This window comes from Gymnoscopelus microlampas (assembly GCF_963454915.1).
Source record: "Gymnoscopelus microlampas genome assembly, chromosome: 8".
Taxonomy (NCBI): Eukaryota; Metazoa; Chordata; class Actinopteri; order Myctophiformes; family Myctophidae; genus Gymnoscopelus; species Gymnoscopelus microlampas.
This window is the reverse complement of record NC_139945.1, coordinates 46258934-46276907: the sequence shown is the minus strand read 5'-3', so window position 1 is coordinate 46276907 and position 17974 is coordinate 46258934. Positions and strand designations below refer to the sequence as shown.

General features: G+C 40.9%; 1 protein-coding gene across 1 annotated transcript in view; it reads left to right on the top strand.

Moving 5' to 3' along the window:
- Positions 1-17974, top strand: part of sorl1 (sortilin-related receptor, L(DLR class) A repeats containing) — a 79821-nt gene that overhangs the window by 26611 nt on the left and 35236 nt on the right. Inside the window, exons 7-12 of the mRNA XM_084065596.1 lie at positions 5751-5852; positions 6507-6676; positions 9999-10191; positions 11180-11297; positions 15952-16025; positions 16993-17081. Of these exons, the coding sequence (XP_083921722.1) occupies positions 5751-5852; positions 6507-6676; positions 9999-10191; positions 11180-11297; positions 15952-16025; positions 16993-17081 (746 nt within the window). The remainder of the gene's footprint in view (positions 1-5750; positions 5853-6506; positions 6677-9998; positions 10192-11179; positions 11298-15951; positions 16026-16992; positions 17082-17974) is intronic.

Here is a 17974-nt window from a genome sequence, read left to right as displayed (position 1 = left end):
CGACCTGCTAGTTTGCTTCACTGAGGAACCATAGGCTTTCTTCCAGAGATTTACAGGCAAGATTTGCACAATGGTACCACAGACAGATGTCAAAGTTGCAAGACCCATGTTCGGTTGCCAGTCACACACCTGTGACAGCTGTGACAAATATGAAAACGGCTGTTATACAACAGCCGACCAGGACAAAATGGCCGATCACGGTTACAAAATGATTTCTCTGGTGGATAGATCAGACCCTCCCCCATCCCCTAGACATGCTTTGTTTACATGTACGAGCACATCACAGCTCTTGTGGCTCTGCAAAGATCGTCAATATAAGGCAAAAAATACTGGCATAATGAATTAATTAATACCTGTTGATAACAATATAATAATTAATTATGTCAATCACATTACAATACATAATATAATTAATAACAGTGCAAGCATGTCTCAACAACAATACCAAATATGATTAGGTTATACCTTATTTGATATTGCTGTTGAGGCATGCTTGCGATTGACATGATTAATTACTGCAAAAAAGCTATATATACTGTAGGTCACATCTGACAAGGCGGGGCAAACCTCATTCAAGCAACAAAGATGGGTGCTTCATCATGTCGCTGGAGGTGGCTCAGTGTTGCACTGCAGCACGGAAGTCCTGGGTTCGAACCCGACTAATATAACAGTTGGGGAATTTGTGTGTGAGAGATGTGATGACATTCAGGTCACCACCAGGACCACATAATTACCGGTAGGTCTTTGAATTCTGTTGGTGCGCATATGTGATGTGTGCTCTAACTGGCTGAACCACCAGGACGCCTGCCTAATTGAACAGGGTCTGAGATGTGAATCAGTGTGTGTTTAGTGGAACTTTGGACAGATAATTAGTGAAACAGATGGCCAGTACGCTGTGGATGTCTAAATTTCTTCCCTTGGCTCAGAAGCGGTGTCAGAGATACTGTAGACATGCTGCCCTCTGCCATGCATGTTGGCTTTGGCGTGGGCTGACAAGCTGTAGCGCTGCTGTGTTTTGATCTGATGGTTAACCTAAACGTATCAACAAGCACATCCGGCCCTACTTACACATGTTGTTACACTGAACTCATGTCGTACTTGATATTTGTTTTGTGCGGTATTTGTTACATGATTGGGAAAAGTGGTTGCCCCTCAGGAAAGTGAAACGCCCAGAACCGAACAAAGGGACCAATTGCAATAATTTTTACACCTACCCTTTTGTTTGTGGTCCATATGAGCCAAACATAGGGCCCAGGTTTAAGACAAACATAGGGGTATATGTCTTAATAAGGCCTTCGGTGTTGTTCTTGAGCTGTTGTAGAGCTACTAGGAAGCTCCCTGTGACCAACATTACTGTAGAAACTTTGGTTGTACTGGACATCTTCCAGGCTGGAACACTCAGCTTCACACTGTGTATGACTACTTTTTTTGTACTTAAATGAGAGAAAAAATAATTCTGTAATAATTTAAAAGCTGTCCCTGTAGAAATATGCATTGGAAAGGGACAAGACATGTCATAGGAAACTTGTATAGATCATACAAGCACACACACACACACACACACACACACACACACACACACACACACACACACACACACACACACACACACACACACACACAGCCAGGCTGGAGCTTTTTCTACTGTCAAAGCATTGGGTTGGTTAGGTTCATATTTGTGGTGATTGACTAATCTGTGACCTCTTCCACACACACCCACACCACATGACAAAATGAATGCTGGTATGATGCGCTTGCCAAGTTTGGGGGACAAAAGTTCACATAAACACTTGCATAATACAAATCAGTAGATACATATATTATAGACAGCAGAACCACACATGAAAGGGACTGCCAGCTTAGTAATAACTGCATTATTTGTGGAATGAGATAAAACATGATATGGGGGCGATCATAGTTTCACAATTAGAAGTATAAAGGCTGATCAAAACAAATTAAAAGCACTTGAAACACATTAATTGTATTAATTTGATAGCACACATTGCCCTGAGGATTTGCTTGACATGTCACAAATGCAAAGGGAATAGTTGCTATTCACCAAGCATCAGTAGTCTCTCCCTTTTCCACCAAAAAGTTCAAGGAGCAGTATAGGGCTGGGCAATTAACTGAAAATATATCGAAACCGATATTTAGAACCCATAATCGACTTAATCTTGCTCATGTAGGTTAATTGAATAATCGGACGCAGTTTAAAACATATATATTAAAAAAAATCTTATCAATGAATTCTTAAACAAACGATTCTAATAGATTTTTTATAATGGACTGGATTGATTAGTCTGAGCCTTGTATTATACTTTGTTGTACAATGGTGGTGTGCAAAAATAGCCGATCTACAAGCAACGCATGGCAATGTATAGTGAGCTTGTAGAGCTGCTATTTTCTGCTATTTTCACTACAAATATATTATTTTAAATAATAGTTAATTAATCATAATTGTGGCAAAAGTTTTAAATACATAATAAAGTCATATAGCCAAGCCCTAGAACAGTAGGAACCATTTTACCTTCTTGAAATTCCTGATTCCTTTATTGAGTTTGTGTTCCAGAGCTTTCACGTCATTGTCATTTGTTTGCATAAAAAACATACTCCTACAAATTTTGTCCTAACATCACGCAAGATTTTTCATAGTCCATCCTGATTGGCGAATTTCGATCATTGCTGGCCAACAATAACCTACAGTACCTGACCTGGTGGAGACCTGTTCTCCGAGGAGCACTTTTTCTAGTTTAGAATGTAACTCATCAAATAGTGATGGTCATGCCAAGGTTATTATAGTTTTGAATTATACATCATCATATCATAAACCCAGATGTAAACAAACAATGTCTCGTGGGCAGACAAGTCTCTCTTCTTTCCACCCGAAGAAAAACATTGTAACCATGATAGTCCGTTCTGTAGTTATCGGCAGTTGAATATAACTAGTTTTCCCCAACAACGACTGATCAGGAAAAGAAATCCGAGATAAATGTGTTTTTATAAATCTGTTAACATTGCAGTGGATCGGGTGATTTTTTTCATTGACATTTCCGGGTCTATCCTTCTCTGGAAGTCAAGGCATCATTCATAGGTTGGCGAAGAGCACCCTCTAGCCTAATCACTAAACACATGTTTTTTTTTTAAAGGACGCAATATTGCGTCCTTGGTAGTCAGTGTGTTAAATACCAGCAGCCTGTGATCTCAATAGGTCTTAAAGACCCCCGGCCTATGGTCTCAGCTAACTAACTTGGGACATTGAGATAAAGACATTTCCATTTCTTTCCCCAGATAACTGTTTACATGGATTTACCACTTGAACCCATACATGGTTGACTAGAGTCCCCCAGGGATCTATACTAGGCCTGCTCCTTTTTTCCCTCTTCACCAAATCTCTTCACCGAAAATAGCCAATCTACAAGCTCACAAGCCTTAGCAACGCAACATGTTTGAGCTTGTAGATAGTCTATTTTCGCTGAGCATTAGGCACTCTAGGGTTCATGTGGTTAAAGTTCTCTGTCCTAATAACAGATTCCATGACCAAGACTGTAGACAGAGTGTTTTTCAGGTGAGAGTAGAGTTGTAATAAAAAGCAGACAGATACATGTGGCAGACCAAGATAATATGTATTTGAACGTTGTGATCCAATGGTGCTGGTGAGTGGGAGGGTGGTGATTCAAGCAAGGACAAGGAGATGATATACAATAGCAGATATAACTGGATATAAAACACAAAAAGATTAGTGCTAAGGCTGGAACAAGTTGAAAGCCATAGATTCTTTGCACAGAAAAATGTGTGGGGGGGAAAGAGGAAGGGAAAGTTTGTAACAACATCAAGGATTCCTCGTATCAAAGAGAGGCGGGCTTCGGAAGCCATATGTTTATATGGAGTTCCCAGAAGACTTCCTTCTGGTAAATATTTGAAACTGCACTGAAGCTGAACTTCTCCAGTCGATCCAGTTCCAGGGGGTTAGGGTATGATGGCTTTAGCACAAGCACCAGCATCCAGACAGGCCTGATAGTGCAATTTGGCATGAGATGCACTACACCCCAAACAACACAGCAGGCTTTTGCACAGTGACTCAGCAGTGCCCTGTCTGGCACATAAACCAGCTCTTAGAGGAAGTAAAACGGCCCCTCTATAAATTAATGAATCTCTCGGATGAACACATACTAATAAATATAAAAGTGTAGATAGGTCATAAGTGTCCTGTTTCATATCCACCTACCTTGTTGGAGCATCTGTTGATGCTTATTGCTATGGCGACCATAATCCATCCTCCAATCTAACAAACCCATACATGGAGGCCATGTGGATTGATTGCTTCCTGTTCTGTGTTTTGATGTGCAAGCACATCGTTGCTTTGAATGGAAATATGTTCTATACATTTATTTCTGTGGATCCTCCCCAGTTCAATGCAATACTCTGCAAATATGTTAAACAAAACAATCCTGGTACACACGTCCCAGTTCAAGAATCAAGAGGGGTTTATTTGTCACTCAACATCAATTCATCAATTCCACTTGTCTAATTAATGTTAACACACATAAACTTATACTCAGTCTATACTCTATCTCCCTCCCACTCTCTCTCTCCCACTCTCCCTTTCTCCCCCCCTCTCTCTCCTCCACTGTCAGGTTCTTTCCTGCTGTCTCGCTCCGACTCTCACTACTTCTCCCTCCCTCTCTCTCTCTCCCTCTCCCTCCCTCTCCATTTGTTGTGTTGTGATGCAGCTACTTAGCTTTCCCATCACGGCAGACAGTCTTAGAGAACACTGTACATAAATCAATAGGCTGAATAGCCAGGCTTGAATGGCTCCACCAGGGACTAACACACGCACAGACGCACACTCACACTCACACACACACACACACACACACACACACACACACACACACACACACACACACACACACACACACACACACACACACACACACACGCACACATGCATACTCACAGAGTCATGTAAGACTGCACACACTAGAAGCTCTCGTCAGTCATTCAAACAGCTTTGTTCATCTCTTGCCCTGGCCCCCTGTTGGAAGCTGTCCCATGGTGGTCTAGTCTGGTCGGTCTCTCTCTCTCTCTCTCTCTCTCTAGCAGAGTATTCTATCATGTTTCTCCTTTTCATTAGGATTGGTTGTCCAGGGATATCTGACTCCACGTGGCTTCTCTTCACCTTTTGCCGATGACGTCTGCATTTTGATTCTGATTACATTGTATATAAGATCTTCATCTTGTAAATAAATCAAATTATCTGTCATGATAAGATCACACACAGACATATGTAGGCCCATAATCCTTCCATTTATTCTTTTCTGGCAGAGATGTCTAGACATTTACCAGATGCAACATCATTCTAGAACTAAACTATCTCTCTATCTCGCATTCTTTCTCGCTCTCTGAATTGGGAGTTGAATATGAAGTTATGAAATGACAGTATTGCTGTCAGGACATCTTGCAACATACTTATGTTTCGCATTGTTTAAGAAACACTGCTTTACAACTATAGTGCACGTGTTACATTAATGCTCGCTGAAGTCATTGTGCATGTGTGAGAACACTGCTCTCAAATGCCTACACAAATAAACAACTATGAAGCAATAAGGCAAAATCTGTCTCCATGTCCTCTAACCCATGTGATGATTTCTTATTGAAACCTTCAGCAGTTGTTTTTCCACTACATTCAACATGATGCTTTTATTACACTGAAGTCTAAATCAATTTTGCTGCCTTTGTTTTTTTTCCAGAAGCTGTTTGGGAGTCATGAAACTTCAACTGTGCAGCTCTGGGTCTCCTACAACCGCCAGCCGATGAGAGCAGCCCAGTTTATGACCAGACATCCAATTACAGTGGGTCTACTTCACATTCAATTTTTTTTATTTTTTTATTGATGTATTGAGAGAGTACAATGAATAACAAGAGAGACAGAGAGGAGGGGATGGCAATTAACATAGTCGTCAAAGTGGGGACGTTGAGGTCATGTTAACATTCTTATTGGCTCATCAATCAAGGTGACCCGAAATACATTTAGTTTTTAACCATCGATGCAAAGAATATATTCGTGCATCCACGTCATTCAGATGCAGGTGCGTTGGACAGTGACAAATGAAACAATCATGAGCAAGAATTCATGAGCAAAAATCCTGCACTCTGCTCTTCCTCAGTTTTATTCTGATATTGACTTCACGTTTTGGTCCTTCATCATGAGCCTCTTGTCCACATATCTCTATCAATACCAGGGAGGATATTTGGCATTTTCAGTAGGAAAATGTACAATTCAATCAAGGAATAAACGTAGCAACACTATATGGCATACATATGTGCACACAGCAGACATGGAGGGCTGGGCGTTAATTATAATTTGTAGCCGAGTCACTTCCTCAAACTGATTTCTGACCAGCTGACCAGTTATCTGTGTAACCCATGTTTTGTGGTGTCATTCTTTCACCACCTGATCATCATTTGTCTGTTTTTCCCCACAAACTCTGTTTTGTTGTCTTTAGGAGTTCTACATAGCTGATGCATCTGAGGAGCAGGTGTTCGTGTGTGTGAACCACATCAACAACGTCACTCACCTGTACATCTCAGACACACAGGGTTTGTCCTTCTCTCTGTCCCTGGAGAACGTACTTTATTACAGCCCAGAGGGCTCCGGGAGCAACACGCTTATTAGGTAACGCACGCACGCACAAACACACACACACACACACACACACACACACACACACACACACACACACACACACACACACACACACACACACACACACACACACACACACACACACACACACACACACACACACACACACACACACACACACACAGAATTATCTGCAAGTCTTGATAGGATCTAATTACACCTTGATGAACTGTTCATATTGTCTGATTTAGTGTATTTGCATGATCAGATCTGTGTCTTTATGATATGACCCCATCACGTAAACAGTTTCTGCACAGATCAGTGTCAGTGTGTGATTGTGCTTAGGTCAGGATGCTCTGAATCCTCCCTAGTAGCAACACGCCCAGCCAATGAGTCAGAGGCGTGCTCTGGCTGGCGCTAGGCAGCACTGCAGTAATGTCTTCATCACATCAGCTGCATGAAGCCACGCTAAAGAGAGTTTCCCAGTGTGCGAGTACAAAGTGCACATCGCCGCAAACTCCCATAAACATATCCAGAACACAAATCAATAGACATGGATATTGTAGAATTATGTGTAGAGCTGCTTGTTTGTGGAAGCAACTAAGAAGGAGAGGGTGCATTAAAGACACAATTAGAATCACCATGAATAAATTATACAAAGGAAAAGCCCTTGGATATGAAATGTGGGGTTTGATTTAGTTTGATTGGGCACTATAGCAGTGACAAAATGAGCACATTTATATGCACACATGATCCAATAACTGGGAATAAACAGGTTATGACAATAATTTGATTGACGTGTTTACATCCATTCTAATTTATATGATGGAAAAAAACCTGGTTTACATGACTCAGTCAGTAGTTTGATTTCTTTTTCAACGTATGAGATTAAACAAATCCAACTTCCTTGACGATTATTCTGGATTTTCAACATAGCGTCACCTGGCCAGGTCTGTCATTATTGAAGTATGCATGAATAGAGTCTCCTCTTCAGTCCAAAAATGATTCTTGCCCATCTTGCCCATCAATAAACAACATCATGTTGTTTATTGTTCACTTCATCCGGGTAAATTTTTCTCTATCTGGTTATATTCACGCACATGCACAGACATAAAAAAGGAACGGAATCAGATAGACGGTATACATACGTACATTGGGCAAAAAACAGTACATTGGTTGGGAGGGATACAATTTAATAAAATCAGGAGAAAGGACTCATACAGGATAAACAAGTGAAATTGGAAATGATAAAACAAATAAATTAGCAGACACAATTGGAACTGGAGCTGATAAATCTTTGTGGGGTTCTCTCTCCTCACACTCTATACTTAAATGGATAGTTCACCCCATCCATTTTTTATTATTATAAAAATATATATATCCATGAATTCAAGTCTCAAGGGGTGGCTAATAGATAGACAAAAGTCATTTTGCGAGTGAACTATCTCTTTAAGAGTATGGGTTCCAAATTTCGTCCAATAGAGTCTAATGATTACTCACGAAATATTGAGCTTTCACTTTTTAACAATCTGCTTTTTGTTTCTACCAAAGAATATCACTTACAGAAACTTTCAATTAAGGATATCACACTATACCATTTAAATGACCACTTGAATCATCTAACCAGACTTTCAGTCTATTAGTGTGCACCAAACAGTATTGGTGTTAGACAGATGGAAGTCTAGTACGTGGCTCCCAGGCCTGGTTCACCTTAACCGTCTCGCAGATGAAGGTTACTGGACATGTTGGACTGCTCATTGTAGCAGACATTTGTAAAGTACACTTGGAGCCTTTATTTAAAATAGAGACAAGAATGAAACCGTTCAGAGCAAGTGTGGGCGTGCACCGTCATCTTATCTGAGTCAGAACTATGAGGTCCATGCAAAGAATGTTCTTTGACTCGTGCAGAGACAACATTAACCACTTTCAGTTGAAAATGGTCAAACATGAACAAAATACAAATAAAACGTTTTATTAATAGATTTATAAGCTCACAATGCATCGTGATGCAATGTATTGTGAGCTTGTAGATAAGCAATTTTTGCCACACGACACCTTTGTATAACGGTGTATAATAAATAAGCCTAAGTGCAACTGTTATCACAGCACTGCCAACAAACTACATGTACTTGAGTCGCATATCATGGAATATAACTTTGCAGAACATGCATGCAGACATTAGATGTATGCAGACAGGTAGTTATGGTTCACATCACATGCTTGGAACACAGATAGTTCAGTTTCATTGAATCGTCCAGGCAAACTATCTAAACCATATACTATAACATGAGTTGTGTGTTTAGAATGACTGGCCTATGTCCACTTTGTCCACTAATAAGGGGATAGGACATCCATTAATCCTACTACCGGTACTCCCATTTTCGCTTCTTTGACTTACTACTTTTACTCCTCCTCCTCTCACTACCCCCTTCTCCTCTTCCTCCTACTCATCCTCTCCTCATCATGTGAGCAGAGGAACCAATTATCCAAGCGTTTCCCCCAGTGATAATGAGCCCTGGTATCCTGGCGACTCAGTGTTTTTTCCACACGTGCACACACCTCGTGATGACACACCAGGTGTCAACCTGACTGGTGTCTGCCCATCTCTCTCTCACTCTATGCAAGATAACATACAACGCTTTATCTGCAAGCAGTCAAGTAGACACGATGCAGGGAGGAGGCTAGGATTAGCATCACTATATAAATAAGAAAACCGATCCATTAGGGTTTGTGTCTGTCATTTTGGATCCAAGAAGACCTCTCCTGCGATGAATGTGATGTCACTGTGATTTTGAGATGGTGCAAATGTAACTTCCATTGAGAGGCCATGCTTAAAAGGCTTTGATTCTTAATTCCTACAGTATCAATGGTGAAAGACTTGTATCCAGTGCGTGTTATCTCAACTCTCCCCCGATTTATAGGGTGGTGATCCATGGTGCAAATGAAGGGCAGGACTGCCATAAAATGGAACCATCTATATAAAAAGAAGTGATGATTGTTTTTGACTGTGATTGCTAGACATTAATGATAGAATTGATGAGCTGCTGTCCACTGTTCTGAACTGATGCCCATAATAGAAGACCAGAAGTCATCTGTAACTTGTAATAACAAGTGGATGAGAATTGACGGAAAGTGAAAGTGACTACATGGACAGTCAATGTTTCCCAACACCTCTATTTTAAAAGAGGAGCTTTGACTGGTGTCTGTGTTGTCATCTGTCTGTGTGTTCTGCCATGTCATTTGGCACTAATGTAAGACCTATAATAACAGTGTTGATGATCGACGTTGATGATCACCGCAACGTGTCGCTGTCTGTTGTCTGTCTGTCTGACTGACTGTCTGTGTGCTCCAGGTACTTTGCCAATGAGCCCTTTGCAGACTTTCATCGCGTGGAGGGTCTGCGGGGGGTGTTCATCGCCACGCTCATCAATGGCTCGGCCAGCGAGGACAACATGCGCTCTGTCATCACCTTTGACAAGGGTGGAACATGGGAGCTGCTTCAACCTCCAACTGCTGACAGCCTGGGAGGAACTGTGGACTGTCAGGTTAGATGAATGACTGCTTCATATACTTACTGACTGACTGACTGACTGACTGACTGCTGACTGTGAGGTTCAATTCATAAAGGTCTCACAGGTAATTTTATTACCTGTGTAGGTCCTATAAAGAGAAGAATGCATTCGCCATCTGTTTTGGATAAGGGGTGTCATGTTTTGCGATTAATTAAGCTTATCTAGACTATTTCTGTTATTAAGGTTATGTGATTTCTCTCAGACTGTGCAGGGCAGAGGCGTCTAATCTCTGAGTTAAGGTAACCGCATACCCTCGGATTAAAACTATTTCTTAATTCCATTTAAAGATGTGTTTACACTATAATTTAAAACTATAAAGCCGATAAAGTATAGTTTTGGACCATGACGGAGTCCGAGTTATGTACCGATAGGGACAGAATCGTAAATATTTTTGGTGCGGACTGCGTTTGCCCCACTGACTGCGTTTGTCCCAACTGCCACTCAAAGTGACTACTGGCCAACTGCCTGGATGAGGCAGACTATTTCTGTTATTAAGGCTTTGTGCTTTCTATCAGACTGTGCAGACTGACTTCTTTACTGACTGACTGACTGACTGACTCACTGACTGCTTCATTGACTTACTGACTGACTGACTTATTTACTTAATGACTGGCTGGCTGACTGGCTGCTTTACTGACTGACTGGCTGACTGACTGTTAGTATTCACACAGCGATTAAATGTGACCCCCTTTTTCTGAGACATGCAATTCACTTTTTTATATGCACTCAAAAAGTGCTATCAGCAAAAACCTTCATCCAAATGCCCAGAGTTGAAAATATATAGACTCTCTGTGACAAGATAAAAACTCCAGACATGATATCACAGCGCAGAATAGACGCCTTGTCACATTGCTAGCATTTAATTATAGCGTAAATATGCAGTGCTCCCATTGAAAATGCCTAAGTAAAATGCCTCATACTGTATGGTACTTGTTAAACCGTTTCCTCTTGTCTCTTCCAGCTCTCTAAGGGATGTTCTCTCCACCTGGCCCAGCGTTGGAGCCAGCTATTGAACATTCAGCTCAGAAGGATGTCCATTCTGTCCAAAGAGTCATCCCCTGGACTCATCATGGCTACTGGTAAAGACATCCACCAGTAACCAAAACCACCCATAATTCATCTGAACTGTGCACTATACATTCATACAACTGTATGCTTGTTTTGATTTTCATTTTTATTCCTAACAAGGCCAAATCATTGTACTTTAAAAACGAAGAAGTCCATTTCACTGCAGGATTCAGCTTCTGTGAAAGCTAATTGTCAAAAATGTCATCTTCCATGATAGCACAGACCTGCAGATGACAGGAAAGCCTTCAGGTAGTCAGATTATCTGTACAGTAATGAGAAGTAATTTACAGCGGATAAGATTTACCCTTGGACCATAAATGGACCAATATTGTCTTTCATGTGTGTTTATGTTGTGTTGCACCCAAACTCAATGAAAAAACAAAATGATAAAATTCATAACAATATCTCCTCTATTCAAACAAGGGCTCCCCTTGTTGTGTTTTTTGCTGGGTACGACACAGCATCACGTTCCGTTTAACATTATTCTCTTTGATATCACAATCCAAATCATATCCATATGTTTACTACTGTGAAGAACACAGATACGAGATATCAGAGCATGGAAGAGATTGGAAAACTGGTTTGTAAATATTTCTGCCCTTGTTGTTACTCCTGCTGTGGGACTCTGCAATCGGACACTGCACTTAACCAGAAACAAATCCAAATACACAATAGAGTGCAGATTCTAGATCGTTTTCTTTTAAATAACATCTTAGTTGTGATAGTAAGTTAGGTCATATATTGCCTTATTGGCGTAGAAGAAAACTGTCTGTGATCTTCCCTTCGGTGATATACGATTCGATCTCCTATTGGAACAATCCTAGTGTGGATGCTAGCTCTATTAAAGCTGTCTGTCTGTTTGAAGCTTGTCCCCGTCTGTTGATCTCTTCACGGTTGGCAGAGAGCATTGATTTGCTGACTCCTTGCTGTGTTGGAGAAAGACTGCAGAGTCACTCTCCTATCTGCCGTCACAAACTACAAAGCCACATCTCTCGCATCTCACCACTACTCTCACACCTCTACTCCCAGAGACACAGATCCTCTCCCATGTTAGCAACCTCTGTTCTCCTGTCTAATTATCTTGTCCACTGCAATGCATGTCACAATATTGAAATCAGTCCGCTTGCGCGTGCGTGTGTGTGTGTGCACGCGCGCGTGTGGCTAGATAACTTGAGAACAGATGGGTAAATTTTCATGAAACGTGGTGGGAATGGTGAGTAGTCTTCCAACTTTAGGCACTCTACTTACAGTATATGAATATGTATTTACATTATTTATTGACTAGAGCTCATGCTTACTCTGCTTATTTAGATTTTGCACTTTATAAGGCGCTCTAGATAAATGTGTCTGCTAAATGCCTAAATGGTAAATTGTATTTTCATGAAATGGCATAGGCTGCCCTGACGAGATGATTAACCTTTTTGACAAATACTGTAGATCAAAAGTTGTTACGGAGGCTGGTCGTGTGACTCAGCCTACCATCCCATGCGCAGGCTATTGGATCAATGGGATTTACCTGTTGCCTTGTGTCTCGCGCACCGCGAGCCAAGAGAGAGAGAGGCAGTGCTGAAGAGAGTTCATGTTACTGCATAGTCTAGTTTCTCACCTCAAATGTTTTCTGATACATATTTTAGTGTACTGTTTAAGTTTAAAACGAGAATGTTTGTAATGCACCGTCCGCCCGTCATCTTGAATTAGATTCAGAACAGAGTAGCAGCCCAACAGTGTCTCCATAATGATGAGCTGCAGGTGAATGAAATCATTTTTCATGATTATTCATCAGCGCTTATATGTTTTTGTTAGACGGAAGTGATTGGGATTGAGACTTTTAGGGTCTTGACATACAAATATACAAAAAAATAATAAAATGATATCTCCATTCTGACCACGGATATGCTCTAGGTGTGTGAAAAACATATTTTTCATTTCATGTCATCTTTAAATGGAGTGTCAACGTAAGCCATATTGTGAAGAAAGCCCATCAATCATTGTTCTTTCTGCAACAACTCGTATCAAAATCAGGGATGTGTGACTTTTGCAGAACTGTGAGTTCTGGCGTTCTCTATCACAGTGTGGTATGGAAACAGGAAGGAGGGAAAAGGTTACAACGTTTTAATACCAGCTACTTGTTTCAGTAGCAACACATATTCTGAGGCAGTGAGGCACTTAAAGGAGTAGTTCACCCAGAGAATTACTTATTTTCTATCAATTACACATCCCATGAAGCCTTGAATTCATGGAGAATTATTAGTTTTTGTCGCATTCCTGAGACAATAATTTGATGACCGGGGGAGACTCAGAGAGTCTCCATTGAGTCTCCTACTATAACCTGGTCATCAAATTATTGGCTCAGTTATGCGACAAAAACTAAACAATCTCCATGAATTCAAGGCTTCATGGTCATGGGGTGTGTAATTGGTAGAAAATAAGTCATTTGTTGGGTCAACTACTCCTTTAATTTCCCATCATCAGTTCAGACCATTAACTGAAGTTAACTGTGTCTCCATTTTTTAAAATACGTTTGCTGCTGAGTATATGTATTGTTTGTTTTGTCTACCTCTCGCACACACCAAGACAAATTACAATTAATGTTTCATTGAAATGTTAATTTAATGATTGAATCTTGCGGGCAGGGTTTGCACCCCCTAATTTAATTTAAACTTGTATTGTTTTGTTTTACTTTAAACAAAAAAAAATCCTTGTTGCTGTTCTTATACAGATCCTTCCACCTGTTTTATTTCTTGGATCACAAGAATACAGTTTGGCCCCTAAGGCTCTGATGCTTGTACTCCTTACTGTTGGGTTTTTAGACCGCTTATCTCCTGTCCTGTAAGGCCTACGATGATCAATCTTTGTGTATTGGTTACATCTAGGGAACTCTGTGTGTTGCATACCAAAAGTAGGTCACTGTGACCCTAAAACCCCAATTTCAATATCACTGCTTTGTCCCGGGGGGACTATGGATTGCCCTGCATTACTCTGGTTTGTTTTAATGTTGCTGAACTAGGAACAAGTTTATTCCAGGCACAAAGAACAGAGCGACCAAGGAACATCAGGGTGGGTGACAGTCACCCTGGTGAAGGCCACTGTTTCAGCACAGTCCTTCACCAGAGTGACAGTCACCCTGATAAAGACTGTGTGTCGCAACACTGGCCTTCATCGGGGTGACTGTGACCCTGAGGAAGGCCATGTGTAGGGGTGTTTTTGACTTTTTGTCAAGTGTTAGTCGTGACAATTAAGCCATTTCTATCCACAAGAATGCCTTATCACAATTTATTTTGTGCATCAACTTCATTGCATTTATGCCAAATAGCACCTTGTTTGGATTTTACTCATCTGCCAAAATGACACGGTCCTCTCTCTGTGTATTCTAAGTTTATTCCAGGGTTGTACACTTGTTCTAAGTCATTGTGGATAAAAGCTTCAGATAACAACCCAACCAGATGCTCAGATTAAATTCTCATGAGATAATTGGCACAGAGAGAAAGAGAAGTGGTGGGCGCCAATTGCTTTGTGATCATTTTCACATACTGTAGATGTGCTAATTACTTTCACATACTTGTGTTTTTGGCTTTGAAAGCACACGAGAATGTGGCTGCATGAATAGACTGGGAGTCTGGGACAAGTAACGGTCACATAGTCTTGAAAATCGATGTGTTTTATTTAACTTGAGTTTTGGGCCGTTACGTGGCCCTCACACCTACGTTGCACCGCCGATCCGACTGATATGCCCATATATGGAGATCTCTGTATCTGGCAATCCTTGTCCCTTTTATATCTGTCAGTCCCATTATACTGTATGGCCATGCCTTTTGTGCCCATAATGGAGTTGACTGATTTGTTTGCACCTGATGCCATGACGACACATTGAGGTTAGACAACACAGTCCATTTATGTCCGTAGCGGCATTGGAAACTCTGTATATGGTTATGGCTGATACATTTTGTGTATGAGCCTGACGTCAGAGGTCCGCCCGCCGGCCCTCCCTTAAGCAAATTTTAATATAGGGTTATAATATAGCATAAAGACAGATAGAGGAAGGGTAGATATACAGGTGATATACAGGTTATGAGCTGGATTCAAACACACAGCAGGTAGGCTATCTGAATATCTAGGTTTTAGATGACTAACAGGGCATTCTTCACTTCAGAGCAAGAGAACTTGTTTATTCCGCCACTCAAGCTGGCAGTAGATGACAGCATCAAATTAGCTAAATGTTGTGTTTGGAAAGATGTTTTATTCAGTTGTTTTGCTGTCTTGCTCTGAGCTGATGTTAAATGAGAAAATGATTAGCTGCCTTTTAAACCGACAATGTCTAATTCATATTAGAAGCATCATTAAACCTGCTTGATAGAATGCCAATAAACACTGCTCTCTCATTTTACCCTCCATTCATTTCATTCAGTCACCTTGAAATGATTTTTGCTTGACTGGCACTGTGGTATGACATTGTTTTCAAAGTTAAAGATGTAACATTACTCGTTTATAGATCAGAATCACAATGGCTTTAGTCCAGTATGCGTGTACAAAACAAAATAAAATGTTATGTTATGGAATGTATGGATAATAGAGATGTGGATGGTAGGATGGATGGGTAAATGAATGGACGTGTTGTTGTGTGACTTCATAATCTTCAGATCAGCTGACTGTGCTCTGTCCTTACAGGGTCGGTTGGCAGGAACCTGGCCAATAAGCCCAACGTGTATGTATCAAGCAGTGCTGGGGCACGGTGGAGAGAGGTCAGTCTATAAGCTACTCTACACCTTGGTTTATCAATGCCTGTTTATAGCACAGTGCTATTTCGGCATGAAAAACACGATTCAATCATATTTCAGGTTTTACATGCGTGTAAAAACATCGCTGAATACAGAAAGTGATTTTGTCCTCTCCAGTGAGACATAAGATGGAGATGTTCTGTGTGTGGTGCAAGAATGTAAAGAACTCTTACAGTGATAATTTGTGTGTTTTATTTTAGAAAGATATCAAGAAATGGTCATTGGTAACGATCAAATACTTTCTGTGAGAGAAATCCACCTCTATGTACTGTTCATACCCTATTTATACTGAATTGTTATACCATGAACTCTGCCCGAGTTTATTTTCATCTGTGTTTTCAAAACAAAGTAATTCATGAAGATATCCACAATGGCATTGCTCAAATGTTGTTGGGGGAACTATCACTTTAAGTAGTCTGCCATGTTTGTTTGAAGGGATGAAAGCTGGTTTTGGCATCAGAAAGTAGTTACCAGACTCATGATAAACCAGACCAAATATAAACTCTGTTATTGGAAGAATAACAGAGTATACAATACAAAACACTGCATGTGAACATTTGTATTCAACTTATTGTCTCCTCCAGGCCGAAGGCATGGCCGAGACTATGTTGCACCCTGTCTGTCCGTCCGTCCGGGCGTCCGTCCATCTGCGAGTAGCTAATCTCCGGCACCGTTGAACGATTACTCACACATATTTTGTACAAACATCGTGCAAATCGGTACACATTATCTTTATAGTCATGTGATCAAGACGGATCCGGAGCACTTTTGCTCCGGATCCGGAGCGCTTTTTCTAGTTGACTTACTATGATTATTTCATCAGGATATGTACAGTATATGCTGTAAATATAATGTGAGAAATGCTTCAGACTGACTGTACTGTACTGTACTGTGTGGAATTGATGATGCTTCTCTGCTTGCTGTTCCCTAGGCCTTGGCGGGACCTCATTTCTACACATGGGGAGACCATGGTGGCATCCTGGTGGCCATTGTTCAGGGAGGTTCAACCACACATCTCAAGTAAGACCTCTTGTCTCCCTTCGCTGAATCACAGCCTCTTTCAAACAGTATAGTTTACCCATGTCTTAGTTAAAGAGGCAAATCAGTTACAATTCCTCTTCCTTGTTCTTATACAAAATTAGCTGCTTAACTGATAACAGGAACATTGGCCTCTGGTAAGATGGGTGAACTGGGAGATAAAGCATATCAACACATGAGCTATGTCTCATTAGCAAGGACACTTCTTAGCGAGGTAGCATTTATAGGAAGTAGGACGATGCTTAGAGTCATTACAGTAGGAAACATAGGACACATCCTAGTTAGGTTCCTTGATGATTTGGAGAAATTCCAAGGAAACATCAAGTGGTTCCTTGCCAGCGAAGGCCAGCAACCCTTAAATCTAGTTAGTTTTATAAAAATACAGACTCTAAATGCATACAAATATACTGTATATATAAAATAACATTACAGTTTTATTTTGTCTGTTGATTTTGTGAATTGGAGTCAGTCCGTTCATCTGTTGTGAGCGGCTTGATCGGTGCAAATACACTGCTGGTACAAAAGGATGAGGCATTATTTCCATAATAATAGTTCCTAACTAGGTAACAGCTGATAAGAAGCCTCCTTGCTAATGAGGCAGTGTCATTGGCCCCGATTCAAAACGAGGGTCGTAAATATGGTGTAAATGAAGTTCGTAAAGGAGGTCGTATTTCTGGTACTCACTAACGGACGTGCGATTCAAAAGGGGTGTCGTATATGACAGAGACGTGCGTATGACCAGTGCGTATGACCAGGTGTGATGATTACTCTCTGGAAGGCTGCATCCAACAGCATCCAACTTCAACGTCACCGTGCTGAACCGTGCCAAACAGTGTTGCCATGTCCGCTTATTATAAGCGATTTTGGACTTATTT